This window comes from Camelus ferus, chromosome 1 (genome assembly GCF_009834535.1).
Source record: "Camelus ferus isolate YT-003-E chromosome 1, BCGSAC_Cfer_1.0, whole genome shotgun sequence".
In the NCBI taxonomy this organism is placed as follows: Eukaryota; Metazoa; Chordata; class Mammalia; order Artiodactyla; family Camelidae; genus Camelus; species Camelus ferus.
In genome coordinates, this window is record NC_045696.1 from 88,760,440 (window position 1) to 88,785,310 (window position 24,871).

General features: G+C 40.3%; 1 protein-coding gene across 2 annotated transcripts in view; it reads right to left on the reverse strand.

The window, feature by feature from the left end:
* Positions 1-23,207, reverse strand: part of PPM1L (protein phosphatase, Mg2+/Mn2+ dependent 1L) — a 265,389-nt gene extending 242,182 nt beyond the window's left edge. Inside the window, exon 1 of one of the 2 annotated variants that reach the window (XM_006194882.2) lies at positions 22,440-23,207. In XM_006194882.2, the coding sequence (XP_006194944.1) occupies positions 22,440-22,838 (399 nt within the window). In that variant the 5' untranslated portion in view covers positions 22,839-23,207. The remainder of the gene's footprint in view (positions 1-22,439) is intronic. The other variant, XM_032485156.1, reaches the window with a different exon arrangement.
* Between the last annotated feature and the right edge of the window lie 1,664 nt (positions 23,208-24,871).

The window sequence follows — 24,871 nt, forward strand, 5'->3', positions numbered from 1 at the left end:
CATGTAATAAAGCCATCCTTAAGGCTCTAACTGTCCTTCATACCTATTAAGAGTTTATATAAAGCCATAAGTAGCTTTGAATGTCACTAAAGGGAAAACAAATTTTTTTTTTTACTAAAAACTAAAGGGTAATGGCCAGGAGGAAGCATGGGGAGGGCACAGATAATATTTTGTTTCTTGAGTTAAGTGTTGATTGCATAAGCATGTCCAGTTTGTGAAAATTCATCAAGCTATAGAATTATGATGTGCACTCTTTTGAACATGTGTAGGTCCGTTAAAAGTTACAAATAAAAATAAAATTAGAAAAAGAGAAATCAAGTTGCTGAATGAATAGTGAAGACTTCATTTCTTAACTGAACTCAGACATAAAAGGTTAAGACTAACAATGAAGCTGATGATGATGGTGACATTAGCTAACTTTTTAGTAAAGCACTACAATGCCAGGCACTGTGCCAAACCCTTTACAAACACTATCTTACAATGAGATCACGTATTCTTGCATTTCAAGAAAGGGCTGCACCACGTGTGACCTATAAATACGTCTGTCTAAAACCCAACACCCAGCAGCAACTGGTACAACCCAATATTTGGTTCCACAGTAAGTTGCCTTTGAGTGAGTCTAAATCCCCTATGCAGTCAAGAAGCACAGGACCCCTTCACCCACCCTGATACCCACCCATACTCCAAGGATCAACATGGAGTTTGAAAAGAAACTTTCCCTGCTATTTCTCCACTTCCTCTCCACCAAGTGTATCTTTGTGAAAGTTGGACTAGAAAAACAACTATTTCCAACCCAAACCTCCCTCATCATTCCATGCATCCAGGTGGCTCTCATAATTCCACAGAATTCTGGCCTTTTATAATTCCTCAGAAGTCTGGCTACGCCTGTAATTCTTTAAGCATGTTTTTGAATAAGGTTCCAAAGGAGTCTGCCAGATACAAGTAGGAGGCAAAAAAATGATCAGTTTCCTTTCTGCATCCTGAAGACTTCTTAAGCTCAAACCCCCACTCATTTAATTAACTTCAGGGGCTAATGACATTTTGTAATAATGGCATTATATTATAATATATGGTCTACTACTAAAAGTTAAATGTTTATAAAGCATTTAACAGCACCTTCTATTTGCTAGACACTACAGGGTTCTTTACATCCTATTTGTCAAATTAATCCCCAAAATAGCCAATATTTACTGAGTGCCTACTATGTGCCTGGCACCACTTAAAGTGCTTTACATGTATTAATTCATTTATAATGTCATAACAGTCCTAGGAGGTAAATATTATTATATTTCTTCTCATTTTTCTTTTTTTTTTTTTAATTTGAAGTATTTTATTTATTTATTCATTTATTTTTCTGTATTCAGATTTTTTTAATTGTACAGTTGATTTACAATGTTGTGTTAGTTTTAGTTGTACAGCAAAATGATTGAATTATACATATACATATATATATTCTTTTTCAAATTCTTTTCCATTATAGGTTATTACAAGATATTTAATATAGTTCCCTGTGCTATATAGTAGGTCCTCTTCTCATTTTTCAAGGGAAGAAACTGAGGCCTAGAAAGGTTGAGAAACTCACCAAAGGGCATAAGAAGTAGCAGAGTGAAGATTTGAAGGCAGGCAATTAAGTGTGAGAATTCACAGCCTTAACCACTGCACCCCACTGCCCCTCACCACAGAGAGAAGCACATATTATCCCCCTAGCAGAGAAGACAATACCGAGTTCAGAGGATACAGTTTACTTGCCCAAGGTCAGACAGCTAGTAATGGGTGGGCTGGCAATCAAATCTGCGTCTACAGGATGTCAACATCCATCCTATTTCTAGTCTCCCAGCCTGGAGGAGCGAGTGATAAAGCAGAGCTGACCCCTAGCTTCTCCACAGTGAGCGAGAATGGAAGGGAAGCCATCTAAGGGACCTTCCCCCAAAACCACTGCTTTCTTCCTCTAAGCTTCAAACTTTTTGTATAGTAATGTTTGCTTTTTTCAGAGTTTATATAGTTTTTCTACAGCAGAGAGGGCAAAGAAAAGAGAACACAATAACAGGAACACGTGAGCTGTAAGTGACTGCAATACAAAATACAACCAGGGAAAGCATTTTTAGACTGCTCACTGCAGAAATTTATTGTAAGCAAACCAACTAAGCCCTCTTATTGTGGGTTATACACAAAAAAAGAAAAAAGAAACTTTTTTTTCATACTTATTCTTTTACCAAGTATAGTCTTCACTGTGTTATCCAAGTGCTTTGGATGTGTTTGAGACAGTTTCTAAGCCCAAAGCCTTTAAAGTTCTCAAGACAGGTTTTCTGCAAAGTCTGGTTCCCAAGCATAGGGCAAGGTTTCTCTGCTTTGTCACTATTAAGATTCTGGGCTGGAAAATTGTTTGTAGTGTGGGGCTGTCCTATACATTATAGGACGTTTAGCAGCATCCCTGGTCTCTACCCACTGGATGCCAGTAGTACAACTTTCTCCCATGCCCTCTGCAGTTGGGATCAGTATGTCTCCAACATTGCCAGAAGTCCCCCAGGAGACAAAAACACCCCGTGTTGAGAGGGGGAAGATATAGCTCAGTGGCAGAGTGTGTGCTTAGTATGCATGAGATCCTGGGTTCAATCCCCTGTACTTTCGTTAAATAAATCTAATTCCCTACCCCCCAACAAAACAAAACAAAACCCCATGTTGAAAATCACTGGGACAGGTCTGCAGTTCTAGTTACTCAAGTTATTCTTACTTTTGGCCCCCTCTCACTTCTTATTTTATCCACATTATTCTAACCTGTACCTGTTGCTTATAAACATTCTTTTTTTCACATTCAGACAGGGACCGTGTTTATATTTGTATATCTCCCAAAGTCACAAATAATTCATTCTGTCTAAAGGGCACAACAAAATGTCAAGACACCCAGGCACTTTTTTAAAAAACAGTAACTCTGAATAAAGAGTATACAGGAGTTCCTTGTCTTAGACTCGCAACTTTTCTGTAAGTTTGAAATTATATCAATATAAAAAATTACAAAAACATTACTAGAAATATGGGAGAAAATATTTCCAAACCATTTCTCTGAAAAGGGGTTAATATCTAGAATATAAAGAACTATTAAAACTCAACAACAAAAACAAATAATCTGATTTAAAAATCGACAAAAGGCTTGAATAGACCTTTCTCTAAAGATGATATACAAATGGCCAACAGGTATATGAAAAGATACTCAAGATCACTAATCATTAGAGAAATGCAAATAAAAATATGAGATATCACCTCACACCCATTAGTTTGACTCCAACTTAAAAAAACAGAAGATAAGAAGTGTTGGTGAGGAAATGGAGAAGTTGGAACCCTTGTGCGCTGTTGGTAGGAGTATAAAATGGTACAACCACTATGGAAAACAGTATGGCAATTCCTCAAAAAATTACAAATAGAACTACTATATGATCCAGCAATCGCACTTCTAGGTATTTTGCCCCCTAAAATGAAAGCAGAATCTCAAAGACATATTTACACACCCATACTCATAGTAGCACTATCACGGTAGCCAAAAGATGGAAGCAACCCAAATATCCACTGACAGATGAATGGATGAACAAAATATAGTACACACAGATGACAGAATATCATTCAGCCTTAAAAAGGAAGGAAATCTTATCACATTCTACAACACAGATGAATCTTGAGGACATTTTAAGTGAAATAAACCAGTCACAAAAAGACGAATACTGAATGAGTCCACTTACATGAGTTATCTCAATTAGTCATTCATAGAAATAGGAAGTTGAATGGTGGTTATAGAAGGATAGAAGTAGGTGTAAATGGCAATTATTGTTTGATAGATACAGAGTTTCAGTTTTCCAAGATGAAAACGTTCTGGATATCTGCTGCATAACATCGTGACTATACTTAACACTACTGAGCTGTACACTTAAAAATGGTTAAGATGGTTGATAGTATATGATTTTTATCACAATTTTAAAATATTTTAAGGAAAAGAAAATATTTTCAAAATTATTTAGATTAAACTTTGATTCTAGAGAAAATGAAAAGCTACCAAAAACCCTTCATAGCACTAATCTTCACTGATTCTCTGATGAGATTAATTTGACAAACATTTATGGGGTACCCATGTGTATAAGGCACCAAGGTAGTACGGTATATCTGAAAGGAGACATACAACAACTAAACAGGAAAAATAAGCATAACACTAACCCGAACACTCACAGCCATAACTTCTACTCAATTTCAGGAAGGTAAAAACATTTTTCAACTCAGTTTCAATACTGCCAAAGGGAAATTTAATCTAATGCTTGAGGAAATATTATGTTTTCATCCTAGGAGACCTCACCTTTCTCTGGAATGGTGATTAGTAATAACTGCATGTGTGAAAAGAATAACAAAGCAACTTCTGTTTCCTGAGGTTGGAGAGGCTGAAAAAGAGGTAGCTATTGGTGTTACCTGTTAAGAATTGAGTTGCTTGGTTTTCAGTATGATTCAAAAAGCCCCTCAAAGTATAAAATGTCCATTTTGTACATGAGAATTCTATAAACTCCTCATCCTGGATGTTTTCTCAAATGCCTTTCCTTTAACTTGATAATTAGTGTAGAGGAAACATATATTTTGGTGACATTAGGTAAAATAAGATAAAGTGGATGACATTTGTACCTTTCTATGGTATTCCCACACTGTCAGTAAGCTATTTTCTGTTCTGTCATGCAACTTATCTGATGCTTCTCTTCTTTAAGTATAAACCAAGCATATTTGAGTTTCAAATCTTAAGTCTATGAATTACTGTTTCCACCCCTAGGCAGCTGAAATTTTTCATTTACATTTCCCCACTCTTTGATACTCACTAAATACTATGTATAATTTTATTTTGCATGATGCTTTTTCGAGGGAGGCTATAGATAGAACTATTTTTTTTCAATTGAGCTCTAGGATGTGTTCTTTTGTACTTACTTTTGAAAACTGAGGCATGCCTGATGTTCTATAATCTATAACACCCCTAACCACATAATTGAACCATCTTTGGAAGGGTAGGCCGAGTTAAATTGGAGAATGGTGCCTAGCTCCCTCTGAAGAGCCAGCCTCCATTCTCAAAATCCCTGCCTTACAACCAGAAATAGAGTGACCTGTCAAACTGATGAAAACCACTCACCAGGCTAACCTTCTAAAGTCTATATATCTAATCTGCATTTTCCTTGGTCATTATTTAAAGGGCTGCTGGATGGACTATACATTACAGAAGCCACAAGAGTTGATGAGAAAAACAAAGAGATACAAGTGAATGGTGTAAATAAACTACTTTATCTCCTCTACTTGATTCCATTGCCATGTACTTGAAACATGTGTTACAGATAATCTGAAGGGTTAGAAACTGAGTGTTAACAGTACCTCAGAAATAATCCCCATGTGAATGCCTTGCCAAACCAGGCCTGTAAAAGTGCAAAAAAAAAAAAAAAAAAAAAAAAGCATGGTACACAGAAGAGGAGGGCTACAGAAGTGGGGAAGACAAGGGAGATATTTTAATCCCAGCTCTGCTGCTTAGCAGTTGTGTAACCTGGGCACACAGTAGTCCGAGCTTCAGTTTCCCCAGCCGTCAATGAAGGTAACAGCGGTGGCCTCCGAAGACGATGCGGACTCAGTGAGAGCGTCAGGGAGGGCACCTGGCATGCTGCAGGCAGCCACTCCACGGTAAGGATGCGCAGGGCCCGTGGTTTCCAGGGGAAGTGAGTGATCGCAAATGCGCTCACACGACCTGGTGTTTCCTTTTCATTTGTAAGGCACCATTATTTCTAGCATTACTGTGAGGCATCGTTAGTATTAGAGTGCAAGCATCTAGAACAGTGCAGGCACACCACAGGGACTCAACAGAGGCATGAAACTCAAGGAAGCTTAACTCCGGCTGCAGAGAAAAAGTACCTTAAAAATGAATATTAAAAAAGAATATGAAAATGAATATGTGTACTGTATATGCATGACTGGGACATTGTGCTGTACATCAAAAACTGACACATTGTAACTGACAGTACTTCAATTAAAAAAATGAATATTAATATGTATGACTGAAACATGATGCTGTACACCAGAAACTGACACAGCATTGTAAACGAACTATGCTTCAATTTAAAAAAATGAATAACAACACAAAATGATCGACTGTCTGTCACAAACCATAAGATCAAAGGAGGGAATGATAACTCAGAGCTGACTTACCAACCAAAAATTCATGGAAGAGCCAGAAATTGAAGGGAGCCTTGAAATAAAGACAAGACATAGCTATGGGGAAAGAAGAATGAAGAATTTCTCAGAGCATGGAATAGAGTTTTTAACAAGTAGCAGCAGTGGGCATGTGGACCCATCAGGTATTCAGAGAATAATATAGAGACCAATGTTGCTGCAGTGTGAGTGTTCTGTAGGGGATCAATAGAAGACAAGGTTGAGTAAGGTAAAGTAGTCAGGGATGCCATGAGGAGAACCCAAAAAAAAAAACAAATTTCAGAGAAATAAATGATGGTTGGTAGAAATCACAGACTCTTTTAAAAGAAACAATGTACTGAAGGCTGACCTGTCAGAGACGTCAGAGAGTAGACTGGAAAGGGGAGTGACCAGAGACTGAGAGCTCTGTTAGGAAGCCACTGATGGAAGCCTGACTTAGGATGGTGGCCGTGGGACTATAAAGATGGAGGCAGAGAGGAAAGTTATGATACAAAGTCTCACAGACTTGAATGAACAGGGAAGAGGCAGAGATGACATAGTTTCAAAAGTGGGAGACCAAGAGAAGGACAGCAGCATGAGAGGAGGAGACGAGTCTGGAGAGGAAATAATCTAGGGACACAGGAGGCAAATTCGGTTTCAGACAGGTTGTTATCGAGGTGACACCAAGAAAGAAAACAGAAAGTCAGCAGGTAAGGTTGTGGGCTCTAGAAGGGAAGAGGAGCCCTCTGCTCTGAGTCCATGCAGGCTGCACATTCTGGTGCAAAGAAACAAAAAGGGACCAGCACACTGAGTATAGCCATCCTCGAAACACAGGTTCACGAAGAAGTGAGAACTTCAAAAAAGGCAGAGAAGAAGAGAGAAATAAAAAAAACATTAGAGTGTCACTAAGGCCAAAGAGATGACTGTTAAGAAGACAGAGGTGGTCAAGAAAGCCAGGTCCCACAGAGAAACCTAAGAAGATAAGGGCTGAAAACAAGCTGGCACACATAGCAATTCTGAGGCCCCCAGAGACCTGCAAAAAACCAGGTTTGAAAAACTGTCAGATGACAATAGAAAATGACTAGAAAGAAAGCAGAAGCAAGTGTCTCCAGTCTCCGCTTTCAAAGGCACGCTTCTAAGAAAAGTCTCATTCATATCCTTCATGTGGAATACAAGAACACGTGGTTTTAACAAAATGAAAGAATCTGATAACACAGACTGTCCTCAGTGGTCACAGGCCCTCGTCTCTCTCTTCTGCTCTCCTTGTTTCATCTGAGTTCTTTGTTACCCTGTGCAACCTCAAAACAGCTCTTATTTTTAGGCTGTACTCCTCACCTCTCTCCTTTCAGTAACAGAGTCATGTCTCACCACCCCTATCCCTTCCAACTCTCATTCTCTTTTTTCAACTCATGCCACACAGACAAAGATAAAAGTCAGATTTTACAAGAAAACAAAGATTTGATAACTATCCTCTTCTATGTCTTCAAAAGAAGGCCATCTTCCCAAAACAACATTAAAAAGATACTCAACATCATTAGTCATTAGGAAAATGCTAACTAAAAACACACTGCGAAACCACTTCACAACTACCAGACATACTGGAACTTAAAAGATCCGCAAGGATATGAAGCAACTAGAATTCTCACGCACCGATGATGGAAATGTGAAACAGTATATCCACTTTGGAGTAGCAGTTTAGCTATTTTTTTTTAAAAGCTAATATACACCTACCGTATGATCTAGCCACTCTACTCCTAGGTATTTACCCAAGAGCAATGAAAGCATATGTCAACACAAAGACTTGTACATGAATGTTTACAGGCAAAAACTGGCATCAATTCAAAGGTCCAACAACATGTGAATGGATGTTCAAATTTTGGTATATCCATACAATAGACTACCAAGCAATAAAAATAAATGAAAATAAAAAAAATTAATGAAAATTAAAAAAAATGAAATAAAAGTAAATGATAGATGCAACAACACAGGTGAATTTTAATGATTATACTGTTGGCGGGGGAAGGAGAGGAACCAGGAAAAAAGAAAGTACATACTCCATATTTCCATTTATATAAATTCCATTTACAAAATGCAAACTAACTCTACAGTGACAGAAAGCACATTAATGGTTGCCAAGCGATGGAGAGAGGGATTGGAGAAGGACACCGGAAAAAAGTATTACAAAGGGCGTGAAGAAACTTTCAAGGGTGATGGATATGTTCATTATCTTGATGGTGGCGGATGGTTCCAAAAAGATACACAAAACTAATCGACTTGTATATGTTAAATATGTGCAGTTTATTGTATGCCAATCATACCTCGGTAAAGCTGTTTGTAAAAAGAGCAGTTGCGGCAACTGGCAAAACTGGAATCTGGACTGTGTCTCAGATAATAATATCGTATCAATGTTAAATGTTTTTAAATGAGGAAAGTGGACGTCCTAATCTTCATAACATACAGTCACCATGAGGGCTTCTCTCTGGTAAAGTGGAAACATCAGTTGGGCACTCCCACTGTTATCCTATTTCTGAGAGGAAAAAAAAAAAAAAAAAACTAGCTGTCCTTCCTGTCAAAGAATTCCCTCTTAGGCAATATTTCCAAAGTACATGCCTGCCTGTACTCTTTCATGTCTAAAACTGCTTGCATTACATAATGCTTTGGGGATAAACAATTTCCATCACTCGCTATGTGACTCCATGAACCAGAGCAGGGTCTGTGGATCTAATAGGAGACTGTAGAGAGCTTCTCTGGCTGCTGTCAGGATCCCAGCTCTTAACCAGTGTGATTTCTTCATCAGCATCCCCTTGAATCTCATGGATATTTAAAGTACAAGCTTCCCATAGGGAACTATATTCAATATCTTGTAATAACCTTTAATGAAAAAGAATATGAAAACAAATATATGTATGTATATGCATGACTGAGACATTGTGCTGTACACCAGAAACTGACACCTTGTAACTGACTATACTTCAATTAAAAAAAAAACAAAAAAAACAAAAAAAACAAGCTTCCTTTCCAAGAATTCCTTGATGCTCGAAAAGTCTCATTCTTAAACCCAGGACTAGACATTTACCAAAACAGTTTAGGCTGGAAGGACCATATCAGATGCTCAGGAAAGACACCAGGAAAGTGGGAAAGGTTAGACTCCCCACTTGGTCCCTATTCTGAAATCCCCAGGGAATAAAATCCCCGAGGGTCTGAAGCCATAGGCAAGAAAGAAATAGCAAGTATAAACTTTTTCTATGTATTTATGAGTATAAGTTACCAGGCTGGGTGCCCATCTCTGTATCCCATCTGGTGTCAAAGATATGGCTGGCACTTAGATTAAAAATAAAGTATTCAATATGGCATTATAATTATCTTTCTAAAATTGACTTTCAAAATAATCAGGATAAATTAATCTTACTCCTAATTCCAAAAAGTCATGTTTATTCTCCTTTGTATCTTTAAAACTTTAAGAAACTAAATTTTCTCAAAGCAATCACCAGAAATACATAATATACTCTTGGTAAAAGAAGTAAGTTCCTGTCACCACCTGAAAAAAATCTCAAAATATATTTCAGTTTCTTACTCCATTATCTTATCGAAGGTACAGTAAAATGGTACCTTTTACAGATTTACACATTGTTCTGTTCTAATAAAGGCATTGAGGCAGGAAACAAACAAAAGGTGTAACTATTTAAAAAGTAAGAGACACAATTACATTATTTGTAGACAAATATGGTTGCATATCTTTATGGGAAAAAAGCAGCAAATGAATCACCAGAAAAGCTACTAAAACTAAACAGGAAGTTTAGGCAGTACTTTTACATACTGGCAATAATCAGTCGGGAAGACAACAAAAAGATGCCGTCATTGTAACCAATTTATAGCAGCAGCAGAGTAAGTACTTCACTCACACTTACTCCATTAGCATTTACTCCAAGAGCATTCATTCGGCCTGCAGAAAAATCTGAAGACTTTAACGCTCTCCCTTCTCCCTCTAGCCTAGACTAATGCCTGAATCTCCCCCACAAAATGCATATAAAAATTCTGAACCTCCTGGGAATCCCCTCTCCTTGGCCTAGAGTAGATTCAAATATTTTAAAACAAAATAATAAAACTTATGACACGTCATAAATAAGAGACTAAAATCCTACTGAATTTGACCAACAAACTCATTTTCTGTAACAGGAAGACAGTAAAATAGAAACAGACAGCCAACAAAAGAACTGCTGTGATACTTCCACGCTGATCAATAGCATTAACTGTACTGAACCCTCATATTAGGGGAAAAAAATAATCACCTGTTTTTCTCCAAACACCCAGGCCCCTCCTTGTTACTTTACAAAGAACAGAGAAAAAACTTAAATTAGACAACTACCTACTAATAGTTTCCCAAGACTTCTTGGAATGTTGGCCCAACCAATAACCATTCCGGCTTCTCTCTCACCTAGCTAACAAAACTCCAGTCTTGGTCACCTTCTGAGGCTGTTGTGACCTCTACAGGAGGCTGGGCTCCTCCCCAGACCCAGGGTGAATTATGCTGGGTCAGAGTTTATCATCATGGTGATGGTTTTCCCATGGCCAAGCCATTGGTTTAGGCACGAACACAATTCTGGCCTAGGAGATGTGAAGGGTAGTTTCCAGGAAGGTTTTCCTCGGGCTTTAAGGACACCGGACAGGTAGTTTCTTTTTAACGTCTCTGGAAATAGCTATATAAAGACTTGAAGTCACTGAGCAGCTGAATCAACCAACCTTGGAAACACCTGCTTCCAGGCCTTTCGTTATGTGAGATAATAAATGTCTCTGGTGTGATAAGCTGTTTCCACTTGAGTTTTCTGTCACTTGCAACCAAAGCCTTTCAAACAGTGCACCATCTAGATGTGCAGCTGGAGTTTACTACAGCTGCAGCTTAAGTCTCTGACAATGGACATACAAGACAAAACCAGCCAATCTATAAAACTGGAAGAGGACATTTCCTTAATTGCCACACCAGCTTTTAACAAAAAGGAGGTATTATTGATCATCTGGAAACTATTCCGCCTCCAGCAGAAATTACCTTGTATCTCCTTTTTTGAGATGAATACTTCTCGCACAAATTTGATGTACCTATTTATTATGCGGAGGAGGAAATATTTAATGACCATAATCTTACTGATTTACAAATGGAAACAACCTAATCCTAATTTATGTCTGTTGAGGCCAGACTAAAAGAAATAGGCTTAAACCAAAGGGATGTAGTTCACACAGAAAGATGATTTTCCTGAGAGGATTATAGAGAAAAAAATTCTCCAGGGACAGTGTGGAATCTCCTTGATGAAAAGTCTTTAAAAATAGATTATTCATGTAGCTGTGAGGCCTTAGGCACTATATTTGGATTATATGACAATTCAAGATCCCTGCCAGGCCTATCCAAAGAGAAAATTTATCTTCTTTCTAAACAGAAATTTAGAAAAACATCTAAGTGTTAAAATAAAGGAGAAGTAAAAACTTCTTAATCCCAAATTCTGGGACAGTTATATTTACCATATACCTATGCAAATCAGTTCTTATAGCAAATTCAGACCATTATCCTAGGGATCAAAAAGGCAAACAGTATGATCAAAATCCTACTATGTCTCAATTTCCACAAAATCCTGACAGTGTCAGTTAAGAGACTTATTTGGTCAGAAAATGCCCAGTGACTAATTTAACTGAGAGTTAATCTATTCGATTAAAAGGAGAAATGAAAGCACTTACCAGATTAAAAAGAAACAGTACCTACTTATCAGAATAAAACAGTTTCTGCCCTAAGGCAATTCTGTAACTAAGAGAATAAAAATTTGCAAATGTTTTTAGATTTAAAACTTCACTGTTCAAGAGTAGTGCTGAATACAGACTGTCCTATTAAGAGTACCATTTGAAATATTTAAGATTTATTGCTACAGGGCATTAAATCCCCATTCACATTTATAATGACCAGAAGTGTTAAAAAGCAAATGCAAATAAGTATTCACTTCTCCAGGGAAGTCATAAGGTTTGCTGACATAACATGCAATGGATAACTGGTCTTTGGTTTAGCAACTAAGACACACAGATTATCTGTCAGCAGCTCACACAGGAGCAGAACAAGGAGGGCAGCAATGATGGTAAATGGTCTGGTAAAGAGTGAGTCTCAGAATACAGCCTATTGCTATAGTGACTTTCACTTTTGTACAAATTAGAAAAAGGCACCTTTTGCAAGTGATTACAGGCCCAGAGAATACTGGCTTGGGGAACATACAGTTCTTCTGTACACATTAGATAATAATGTCTCTCTAACTGGTATCACTGTACAATATACATCTTACACGGTTACAGGCAATGGCCCCAAACTTACCTTTGGGTGGCCCGTGCCCAGTAGCAGACAAGAACTCCCATGTCTTCTAGGAATGGAGGAAAGTAAGTCTCATTCTTTTTTTTATTATTATTAGATTTATTTATTCAATTTGATGGAGGTGCTGGGGATTGAATCCGGGACTTCATGCATGCTAAGCATACACTTTACCACCGAGCTATACCTTCCCCCCGTAAGTCTCATTCTTAACAGAATTCAACTACCAAAGCCCTCCGTCATTCCAGAAAAGTTGGAGGCAGTTAAAGTTCCATTAAATTGGGCCCCATTCTCACTAACCAGAAAGGGAAAAAAAAAATTCTCCAGAGAGATCATGTAATCAAGCTTTATAGATTCATTTTTCAGATGTAAAGTATTATATCTTTACTTTTTAAGCATAGCTTTTCATAGCACAGGTTTCAACTTTATTGAAAGGATATCAGTTTATCAGAATGCATGATTCTTCTCTATATGAATATTTATTTTAAATGTTTGGTACTTTTCAAGGGAGGGCCTCTAACTACCAAAGAAAGCCACAAAGGTACTGCAGTGCCATTAACTATTTTTAAAATAATGGCTCCCTCTGTTTACTTAAACTTCACCTTTGAAGACTTCTATTAAAAACAGATTATAACTAGCCATCACCGAAGCTTGGGCTTGACTTAAGGTTAACTAAGAGAATAAAGCACTAGCCTTCTGGAATGGAAACACAAGACTAGCGTCTACTCAAGCTAACATACTAAGTCAGTATTATAAACAAAAGAGAAAATAATATTTTGCTGTTCGAAATTAACTTCATATTAGGAAATTATTTCTGTCCTCCCCCCTCACTACCCCCCCCAAAAAACAGTGCTTCAGTATAAAGAGAAATTATGCAAACACATACTCACCCCTACATACTTACCCTAAAGTCAAGCCTTTGGTACTTTAAAATAAAACATAAATCATTGTTCTTTGTTGCTAATGGCTTTATTCATGCCACTATAATGTCTATGCAAGCCTTCCACGAGCAAACAGGCAAAAATGTGACAGAGTCTCTGTAGTGGGAGAGAGATTCTGCCAACAAAGAAGGGGAGTGGATGAGAACTGTATTTAAATGTGAGTCACCCCCTGCTCTGGCTTATGACCCCACAGTTTTTTCATTTCAGGACTTTCTTAGGTAATTATAAGATCCACCTACCAACATGTCACAGGACATAGGAACGCAGCTGTCAAAGAAGAAACTCCAAGTCTTACTGATCAACACAAGAAGACCAGACAGTGTTCACCTCAACTATGCTAAGGTGCAGTTTATTGCCCAAATTATGAGACTATAAAGCTTCAACCAGAAACTGACAGCACAGGCTTTGGAGGTAGACAGCTCTAAGTTTGAATCCCAGTTTCAAATCCTAGTTTTACCACCTATGAGCTGTGAGAAACCTTGGGTAAATTACTCACCCTCTCAGTGCTTTAACTTCTACACATATAAAATGGGGATACCATAGTACCTATCTCAAAAATTCTTATGATAATTAAAATTAGATAGTATACAAAGTACTTTAAACACTACTTGGAATATTATACATATTCAATCATCATCATCATCATCATCATCATCATCAATAATACTGGAGGTTTTTTCTTTCTCCTCTGGTCCAGAAATCCCTCTTCTGGAAATCCACCCTGGAGAAATAATCCAAACTACAGCAGAAGAATAAAAATACTTACTACAATGTTATTTACAATGGTGAAAAGTTAGAGGAACCTCAAAGTATACCAATAAGGAAGCAATTGAGTAATTTATCAAATATCCATTCAGTAAAATATTACTCCATCACTAAAAAATACATTAGAAATATAAAAAAGAATTATATAGCAAAACGACTATGTGTTCATATGATTGCACAAAGTGAGAAAATCCCAAGATTTAAAACCATATATGTGTATATATAATTATAACAATGTAAAATTACATTTAAAATGCATATAAAAAATATGAGCAAGTAATACACCAAAATTATAATAGTGGATGTGACAGGATAATGAAATTTGAAGTAACTGTTTTTCTTTTCTATACTATCTATCAGGTAATCACAGTACTTTCATAATTTTAAAACTAATTTATTTTTAAATATGTTTAATTTGCTGTAAATTTATTTTAATAGTCATTAAATAGGATTATTAAAATGGTAACAGAAGTTAAATCACAAAAATATACTACTGGGGGGGTAGGGGATAGCTCAAGTGATAGAGTGCATGCTTAGTATGCACAAGGTTCTGGGTTCAATCCCCAGTACCTCCTCTAAAAATAAATAAATTAATAAACCTATTACCTCCCCTTCAAAAATAATGATAATACATACATAAATAAAAATATATTACCTAAGTAGTTCAAGATCAAAATAGAATAAAACAAATGCTTCAAATATTAACACGCAAAATTAAGCTATTACTTTTTAAAAATCTGAGTCCCTAATGAATTAAGTTATTACTTTTTCAAAATCTGAGTCCAGTTATACATATATAACTGGAAAAAAAATCTGAGTCCATAATGAATTATGTGCCTACATTTAAATTAGACAGATCCCAGGGACCACTTTCATCTGAGACTGAATAATACACATTTTTTAATTTTAAAATCATTGTCAGGGAAATGAAATCATTTAAGAGAAATGAAGATACTGTGCTGTTTCTTAGTCTTGGGAAAGCTACAGTTTGTAACAAAACATAAATTATTCCTAGTAACGAAGTAGAAGAGTAATAAATAACTTTCCATTGGAATAAATTAGATATTATTTATAATGTATATTTTCATTGTTTTAAAATGTGTCCATTTAGTTAAGCTATGACAGAAATAGTGTTCTACAAAATGGGGAGTTAACCATCAACAAATATTTTACGAGTCCCAGGAAGTGTCTAAATATAAGGGAGAAAGGAAACAAATTAACAGCCAAATTCATGCTATTCTCACTATTGTCCAAATTCGCCCTTCCATCAACTGCCCTCTTTCATGTTGATGGTGTCACATTGGGAACCTCGACAGCAGTCTTACTACTTCAAGAGGGTCTCCAATTCATCCTTTCCCCCTCTTTCAGCAACTGTCCACACCCCTGGGTTTCATCTTCACTGCTCTGTCCCAGGCTTCCAGTGGACAACCCCCCCTACACACACACCCTTTCTCTATTTTGTTTGTTCACGTCAATCCTCTATATAGATTAGAGGAACAGATTACCAAAGCTTGGATTTAAAAGCCATTCCTTTGCTCAAAAATACCCAAGGGTTCTCCAATATCGATAGGCTCCTCAGCGTGGCTTTCAGCATCAGTGCTGACGACAGTTCCAGCAGCATCTCCCACTTCTCAGCTGTGTGCACCATAAACTCCAGGCCAAGGCTCTTCAACTGTGTCCCAGCACACAGATGGATCTTATCATTTAAGTAGTCACAATTTGTGACCCATATTGGCTCAAGTACCAAAACTTATTAATTATTTACTTTCTAAACTAAGCTAGCAAGGATTCAGGTTTATTCCTATGTCTTCTCATTTACTTGCATTAGAAATGGGGATGGAATTTCTGCTAGACACTGGGAACTGCCCATAACCCTGGGTTCCCCATGGAGGTGTGTTACACATGAAATCATATCTGTCACGTGAGTCACAGTGGAAAGCTGTTCCAAACCAGGGTTCCTCAAGGAGTAGCATCGCTAGAGGTACCTTCCACCTGCAGAGGGAGCACACCCTGCCTCACTTCAAATTATGGCCAATAGTTAAACTTTAAAAGCCGCCCTCCTCATAAAGAGCAAGAGGAGAGGGACACAGGGACTCTGGAAGCAACCAGACACTAGCAGAAGAACCTTTTTAGAATCGCTCTACTCCATCAAGATGGAGACAGCTTATTAAAAAGTTGGAGGCCAAGAATTTAATTTTATGGATTTTCTACTCACAGCGCTGATACGGAGTTTCTTTTTTAAACAAATATACTTAATTAAAAAATAGTCAATCTAAAAAAATAGGATTAAGTATATCATAACACAGAAGGTACTCAAATATGGAAGAAAATGAGTGGGCCTCTAGATGACAGCAGATGGGGAAAGCCTGCTCTAAACCAATGAGCTCCCTGCCTGTCTTACCACTGTGCCTGCATTTTACTTCCTCTAGTCCATTTTCACACTTGTTCTTCCACCTATAATGTCATCTTTTCATTCTCCCTCCACCCAGTCTCTGTCTACTGAAATGCCAGGAAATAATCAAACGCCAGTTCCTCTTCAAAATTGTCCAAGACTCCCCAGGCTCCCTCAGACAGGCAGCACCCTCTTGTAGGTGGTCGAACTACATCCTGTAGTTCTATTTAAAAAAAAAAAAAATCATCTCTTGAAGTAGATGGAATGCTTCCTGAGGGCAGGGAACACACTGATTCATCTTTGGGCATTACAGAGAGCATACTACTGTTTGCCACATGTGGCAAACTATACAGAAAATGTAGGTTTATTTGAACTGAATTTCTAAACAGTCTGTTCAGAAGATACACCAAGGTCAGCAGTCAGGATCCTACCTTCGCCTTCAAAGAGTTGCCAAGCACAGAATAGGTGTGGGTACTAAAGGGAAAGTGTGTTCCCCCTTTTGGGCGCAGAAATGTTAACGTGCCATTTTAAACTAAAATAATCTGAATTTTTTCTTCAACCATAAGGCATTTGTTCACGCTTAATCCACAGGCCTCTTGTACATCAGTAATGTGGGGGCCCATTTACTAACAGCAGCTGTAATGTCTGAAAAGCAGATCATTCATTGTATCACTCATAATTTATTTATTTGGAACTAGTATATCTTATTTCAGAAAGGATTCAATAAAACTTACATAAATACATACACTACAAGAGAAAATGACATATTGAAGAGGAAATAGAGAAAAATGGGACAAAGGAAAACTAAATGGAGGAAAGATAAGCTGTCCTAGGAATGAGGTTCATGTGCCAAATTAGTAAAATTCTGCACACTTGATAGAGGCAGGTCAGAGGTTTGGCTCTAACATTCCTAGCAGCCAACAAACACAGGATGATCCAATCAGCTACATGATTCAGCATCCTTAAGATAAAAACAAAAAGCTCTCAGAGAACACTCTCTCCCTTGGTCCTCATAAAGAAGATACTATATAATGTAACAAATAAAGTCCTCAATGACTTCTCTGCAGTTGATTTATCAGAGAGCTTTGGAAGACCGTCCCTCATAACAGTCCTCACGGGCAAATGCCAGCACAAAAGTCAGTAAGTGCAAAATGACAGAGAGGGACACGATCAGGGCAAGGTGGGGTCCAGGTACACAGCTCCCTGCAGGTCTAGATTTATCAGAAACAGATTTGATTCTATCTAGACTAACCTAAAATCCAGAGGCTTCAGGCATCCACTTCGCTTTGAAATTATAAACAAAACTTGATGTTCATGTCCATTTTTCTGGGGGATATGTCTGTGGTTTCATAACATCCTCAAAGAGAAGAATGACTCAAGAAAAGTTAAGAACCACTGATCTAAAGAACTTGACTGTATACATCCTTCAGGCAACCCACCATAAGCAGTTTTTCTTCTGAGCTTCTGAGAAGTGATAACTCTCAAGACTATAGCTCCTGACAAGTATCTGAAGTACAGCTTCTCTCTGATGTGAAGTGTGGAACTCTAAGCTTAAACCCCTGACCAAACTGTGTGTCAATTGTATGATATGTGACCTTTAATACAGTAATGCCCATAAGCATATAGAGCGCATAACAATTGTTTTTCTAGGTAGAGTTCAGCTATGAACGCTGACAAAGTTGCCTGAAAGGATGGGTAATATTTCTTCTAGTTAATTTTTAAAAAGTTTAAAAAAACAAAACACCTTTTGCCTGTGGATAAAAATTACAGATAAGCAAAACAATTTTCCTAGATAAACATCATTTATAACTTTAAAAATAACCTTTCCACATTAGTTGATACAATCTGAGTTTTTTTTAACCTTTCTGTTTTAATTTGCATTATACAGCAAAACAATCACTTTATATACACACACACACACACACACACACACACACACACACACACAGAGTCAACCATCCACCCATAGTATGGTAGTTAGAATGTCTCAAGGGTTTAAGAGCATAAAGTGAGGAACCTGGCCTGTAGAACCTCCAAGACACAGCTCATTAAGATATGATCCACCTAGAATTCACAGCCATCCAGAGTATAGTCCCCAGCATAACATGTTCAGAGACATATCTTTGTCAAAAATACACAGCTGAAGAGACTGAGAACTAACTCAAGTTAACTCAACTCCTAAGAGGCTGAAGTACAAATCAGAATACCAATTTATTAACTAATCATAAAGAATATTCTTTTTTCCGAATTATAAAATTTGCACCTGAAGCCAGGATGCTGCTTTCCCAATGCTAAGATACCTGGAATCCTAAATTAATAGTCAGTTCACCAGTAGTGATCAAAGCTATGGCTTTCACAGGTAGTCTCCTTCCTTCCTTGGATACTGATGCCCCAACACTGCAGACTTTTTGGTCTTTAAGCTTTCTTCTTCCACAACCTTCTCTCCATCAAGTATTTCTCTAGACAGAGTATTATGCAACTGATGAAGGTTAAGACCTTCATTATTATCCATATTTTTTAGATTAAAAACTCCCTGATAAAGTTGCAAAAACAACTTGCCCAACGTCACAGTTAGTATAAGACAGAGCAGAGATTCAAAACCAAATCTCAAGCCAAAGCCTACACTTTTAACCTTGCAGTAAATGATGCCTTTAAGGTGTCTTTCCCAGGGCCTCCCACCTCCCAGTTTGATTTAAATGACCCTCTTCGGTATTCCAATAACACCCTCAGCACACCATGTCTATAATTTCTGGTATACAGGTCTATCTCTCTCACCACACTGAAACTTTCTGAAGATGGGAATCATGTTTCATTCACCCTCATATCCCTAGTGTGCTATTTACTCAGGCAAATATGCAAACTAATTTGTCCACTGGTTTAATATAAAGATCATCAAACCGAAGGCCTTGAACAAGACATGTAGCCTTAGGAAGGTCACAAATACTCCTACCATCAATAAACATCTCATCTAAAATACAGGATGAAACAGATTCACAAGGTGGCTTAGGGTCTTTCTGTATCTAAAAGCACTACCACTGTAGATGGGCCCTGATTTTTATTAGTTTGAATTACTAGAAATAAAGTTTAACTCCTCATTCATCTTCCGTGACACTCTACAGACAACATATAAAGGTATACAGACAGAGAGTTCAGAAAAAGCTCCCTCTTTTCTGAAAGGAGATAACTATCATCTACACCAAAATCAAACAGTGGCACCCTCCTCTGGTGAATATTAAAGGAGCTAAACAACACAAAATACAAAAAAATTAGATGGTGGGATTTTCTTCGGATGAAAGAAAAAGCAAGAGAGAAATTACCTAAGATTATTTGTTATCGCATTCCCAATAGCATTTAAATAGTTTGTTTTTAAACTACTTATTTTGCCCCAAAACAAAGCCAGAATGAATGAACTGACTATATACTGTATACAGTTATAGATGGAACAAATTATTCTATTTTTCAGGGTACTGATATTATTAACTATTTTGCAAACAGCAAGCTTTTTAATATAAGGAACAATGAAATGCATTTCATAGGGTGGCTAACAATGATCAGCTCGTTTACTATCTAAAAATTTAATGAAAAATTCCTATACAAGTAAAATATTTCTAGTTAAATAAAAGCATTTAGCATGTCCCTTCTCTGAATGGTGAATTTGCCAGAAGATAGTACTGTAAATTTTTCAACCTAAAATCTATTGGGGTCTTCAATGTTCAGATTTTAGAATATCAACTTAGAAGAAAAATTTAAATACCCATTCACTTACACATGTAGGCTCAAAACATGCAATACAGCATACCCAGACATACATAACCCAAAGTTTCACAGCATTAATATTACATCCAAACCTGTAAATTAAGAATAAAACTGTGGGGGAGGGTACAGCTCAGTGGTAGAGTACATGCCTAGCATGCATGAGGTCCTGGGTTCCATTCCCAGTACCTCCATTAAAATAAATAAATAAATGTAATTACCTCCCCCTAAAACAAAAACAAACCCCTCCAAAAATTAAAAAGAAAGTTAAAAAATAATTTTTTAAAAAAATAAATAAAAATTTTAAAAGAATAAAACTATGCTAAGACAAGAAGCAGATTATCATCTGCCAACAATTTTAACATAAAAATACAAAATAAATATAAGCTTTATTAAATGACTTCCAACAGATAAGGCACATAAAATGAATATACAGACATTCTGACTGAAGCTAAAAAATTAATTAGCCATTATATTGATAACCTTGTCTTGCAGATATGTTTTTATCCAAATACACAGCATTTCTTCCCTCAGTTAACTACACCTTTCATCTTCCCTGTGACCAAGGGGAAAGGAAGGAACCCCCCCTACGTTACAGGAGAGGCTACAAAATTACAATCAATGAGAAACCTTTATTTTAAAAGACAGAACATACAAAGGGCTAGGGTGGCTGGAAAATAGCAAAACCTGATTTCATCTCTACTAAATAAATTTTCCAACTAAGTTTGTCATTAATTGCAAAGTTGGTTCTACAAGGCAGGTAGATACAGTATGTTGGAATGATTAGCAGATTGGTGGGTGAGGTGACTTTGTATCCAAAAGAGAATGCAGTTAAGATAACCAATTGAAAGCTCTCTCAGTGTTCACCCAAAACAAAGGCCAAAGAACAAGCTTGAAAGAGAATGACATCCCCTAGAGCCCACCCAAAGACCAGAAGGGCCAAGAAGAGAATTAAGGGAAAGGGGGAAAAGCTGGGTGGGAGTTCGGGGCTGTGGGAGGAGAGGGAAATGATGAAGAAGGGGTGGCGAAGGGGGGCGCGGGAATACGGGTAAAAATGTAGGTTGAAAAGGGGGGAAAAAGTATGCAGCAAGAAACTGTTCCAAACTGCCAAACTTAGAATAACGGGGTATCTGGCCTGGTGCTCTTTGGAGCACGGCGCAGAAGCCATATCTGCCACTCACTTCGCCTGGGCCAATGCCCAAGGACCAAAGCCAACTCTCGCCCCGACCTCCTGGAAATCTAAGCCCGGGAGAGCAATCTGGGTGCCGCAGAAATTTGGGAGAGGGACCTGAACCGGCGTCTAACCTCATCTCTTGCTCCCGCAGGAACCCCAAATTTAGAAGGAATTTACAAGCAAGAAGACGTCTGCGTCCCACGCCAGCCAGGGGGCAGGGACCAGATCCGAGCACTGCTGCCTCTGCGGGCACCGACACCTCTGCAAATGCCAGAAGCATCTCCGTCCTGCGCCTCGATTCGGCTAAACGCAGGCGGCCAGCGAAGAGCTGCTGTCAAGTGGCCGGGTGGCACTGGCAAAGTTAATGGAACTGGGAAGAAGCGCAGCGCTGCCCCTCGGGTTTCTCCTCAGGGCACAGGCGATGGGAAGGAGTCAGAGGTTCCTTCATCCTCTCTAAACCCTCGCAGACTCGGCTCCACTGAGTCTGTCTTTTCCCGAACGAGAATCAAAGAATACTATCTTCCTTCTTTGTGCTAGGGGAGCTGAGGCCTCACGCCAAAGTTCATTGTTGAAACCATTACCTCTCCCAGCAAAACTAGCAGTCATTTGCTGGGTTTTGGCCTTGGGAAACCTCATATATTATGAAGCACAAAATAGGTTATGGATGACCCTACCTCCCCGACATAGGACCCTCAGTACAAGAGGTCTAGATCCAGCAGTGTTTTTGGCAACTTGGCCACATGTGGAACTAGTGGCTTTGTCCAGCCCGGCACCAGGTCATCACCACGCCTCTCGCACTCAGGTCCTACCCTGCCGCTCACACAACGTCCTGTTATTTATGCGCGCGCGCGAGCGCGCAGGCACACACACAGAGCTCCAGAAAACTCTTACCTCGCCTCCGTGGCCGTCGAAGATCCCGAAGATGGACGGATGTGTCTTGTTGGCTAGGTCCGTAAGAACTTCGAAGCGGTCCTCCATGTGGTCTCTCCGGCCCTGGATGGAATACACGGCCACATTGTGGCTCTTGAACTCCCAGGTCTTGGAAAACTCCGCCTCCAGCACGTCGAGCCCCCCGAGCCGATCGTTCTGCATGATTTCAGCCACCTTGCCCTTCACCATCTTCACGGCGTCCCGGCTGGACTTGACGATGGTCTTCACCTCGTCCGTGTGGAAGAAGTAACTCCACAGCGCCAAGCTGATGCACAGCAGGAAGAGCGTCTCGGGTCTCAGCAAGAAGTAGCGCATGATGCGACCCAAGAGAGACAGCAAAGTCATCGTATCCTCTATCATTTATTATCGCTAGAGCCCCAACCACCAGCAGCGACGCGCGCCCCGAAGGCTCGCCGGGTCCCGGAGCACTGCGGAGACGGCCCGCGCGGAGAGAGGCGGAGCAGCAGCCGAGGGTGGAGGGGGAGGAGGTTCGCGGAACCTGCCGGGAGGCGGACGAGCAGGCAGCTCCAAGCCCGCACGGCGAACAGAGGCAGTTTCTCTTTTGTCTCCGGGCCTCAGCGGCCCAGAGGCCCGCGCCCTGTGCACCGGAGCCTTGTCCGCCGCTCGCGCCGCCTCCCCTCCCTACGCCCCTTTGTGAGGCGGCGGCGGCCAAGACAGTGGCGGTGGCAGCAGCAGTTGCGGGTGCCGGGCTAGAAGAGAGGAATCAAGATAAAGTTGCGCCGGGCGGGTCGGCCGAGGTGGGCGGGAGAGTTTAGAGGCGCTGGCGCCCTTTCGGCTCCTCCGCGGGTGCCCCCTGGCCGCTTCGGGGAGCGTTCAGCAGGTAAGGAGGCGCGGGGCGCGAGAGCCTGGCGGGCAAGGGATGCACGTCCCCTTGGTCGCAGCTGCAGGGGAGCGCAGAGCGGGCCGAGCGCTTGGAGTCCTTCAGACACCCCAGGAGGCCCCAGAGAATAAAAGTTTTGCTGGAGCCTGGGCAGAGGCGGGGGTACGCGGAGCCCGGCGACGCAGCACGATAGGTGCGGAGCCGCAAGCGGCCGGCCGCGCTCTGCCTGCCTCTCCTGAACACCTCCCTGCTCTGCTCCGCTTCGCTCGGCTTCGGCTCGTCTCGCGCGCTCCCTCCTCGAGCCCCGGCTCGCGCTCGCCCCGCCCAGCGCGCGCTCGCCCCGCCCCGCCTCGCCCCGCCTCGCCCCGCCCCTTGAGCCGGGATTCGAGGCCCGGAGGTGCCCGCGCGGAGCTGTCAAAAGCTGAAGCGACTCGGCGGCAGCTGGCGCTCTTGCAGCTCCAGGCGGTCCGGGCGAACCGAGGGGGAGGGAAGGGGCGCGGCCGCGGCCGAGTTCGAGTGGATGGTCGTTTCTGCCTCCTGTGCGAGCTCTCAGAACATTATAATACTGACCCTGGTAGTCTGAACGGTGGTTTCCCGGGAGCTACTGCTACCAGCTGGAAAGCAGAGGGCCGCACGTGAGCGTCCCCCCCTCCGGCTGGCGGCACGGTAGTGCGGTCCCCGCCTCGCCAGGCATAAGGCAAGCGAGAAGGGACGTACTTCTCTTGGCTCGCAAAGCGAGGCGGAGAGGATCGTCGGTTTTCTGTGACAGAGGCCTCCCTGAGTCTCCCCAGAGGCAGAGAGAGAGCGTCGGGCCTCAAAGCCGTCTCCGATTGAGAAAAAAACCTCCCGAGAACAGTAGGATGTGAAGACTCAGAGTTACGTGGAAGTGCGCTCTGATGATAACCTCGGGAGGCGCGAGGATCAGCTGGCCTCTCTACAAGCTGCCGCCTCACCTGGAGCGGGGACTTAGCCACGAAGGCCTTGGTTGGTCCTACCCTTCCCCCGAGAAACACCAGGGTCTCCCAGTGGAGCCTGGGACGCTCCTGACCCTGCCGCGGGGCGAGGAGCTGACTCTTCTGTTTAGGCTTGCCGGTGGTGCCTTTGAAGCTCCGAACTAGCGGCCTCCCTCCACCTCCTCAGTCATCGCAGGGGAAGGTGAAGTGGGGGCGGGAGTCTTGAGATGAGCAGAAGTGAGTAGAATTTGAGAAGCCATCAAGGATAACTTGTTGAACTATGGGCAGGTGTCGGTGGCCTTGAAGATGTTGGGGAAAGAAGAGAAGAATGTACAAATCAGCTTAGAATAAGGAAACAAGTGAGCTTTAAAGGAAAATATTCACTCTCGCTAACCCTGTCCAGGAAGAAGAGTGCTGATCTTCTGCAGCTCCTAGTCCGATAGACTGGAGAGTAGAGGCTGCCTGATTCCCAGTAAAAGAAGTAAAATACTAGAAGGAAATACACCAAAATGTTTACGATGGTTAACTACAGTAGTAAATTATATGTGGTATTCATTTTCTGTTAGGAACTTTTGTCTGTTTCCTACAATTTTTCCATT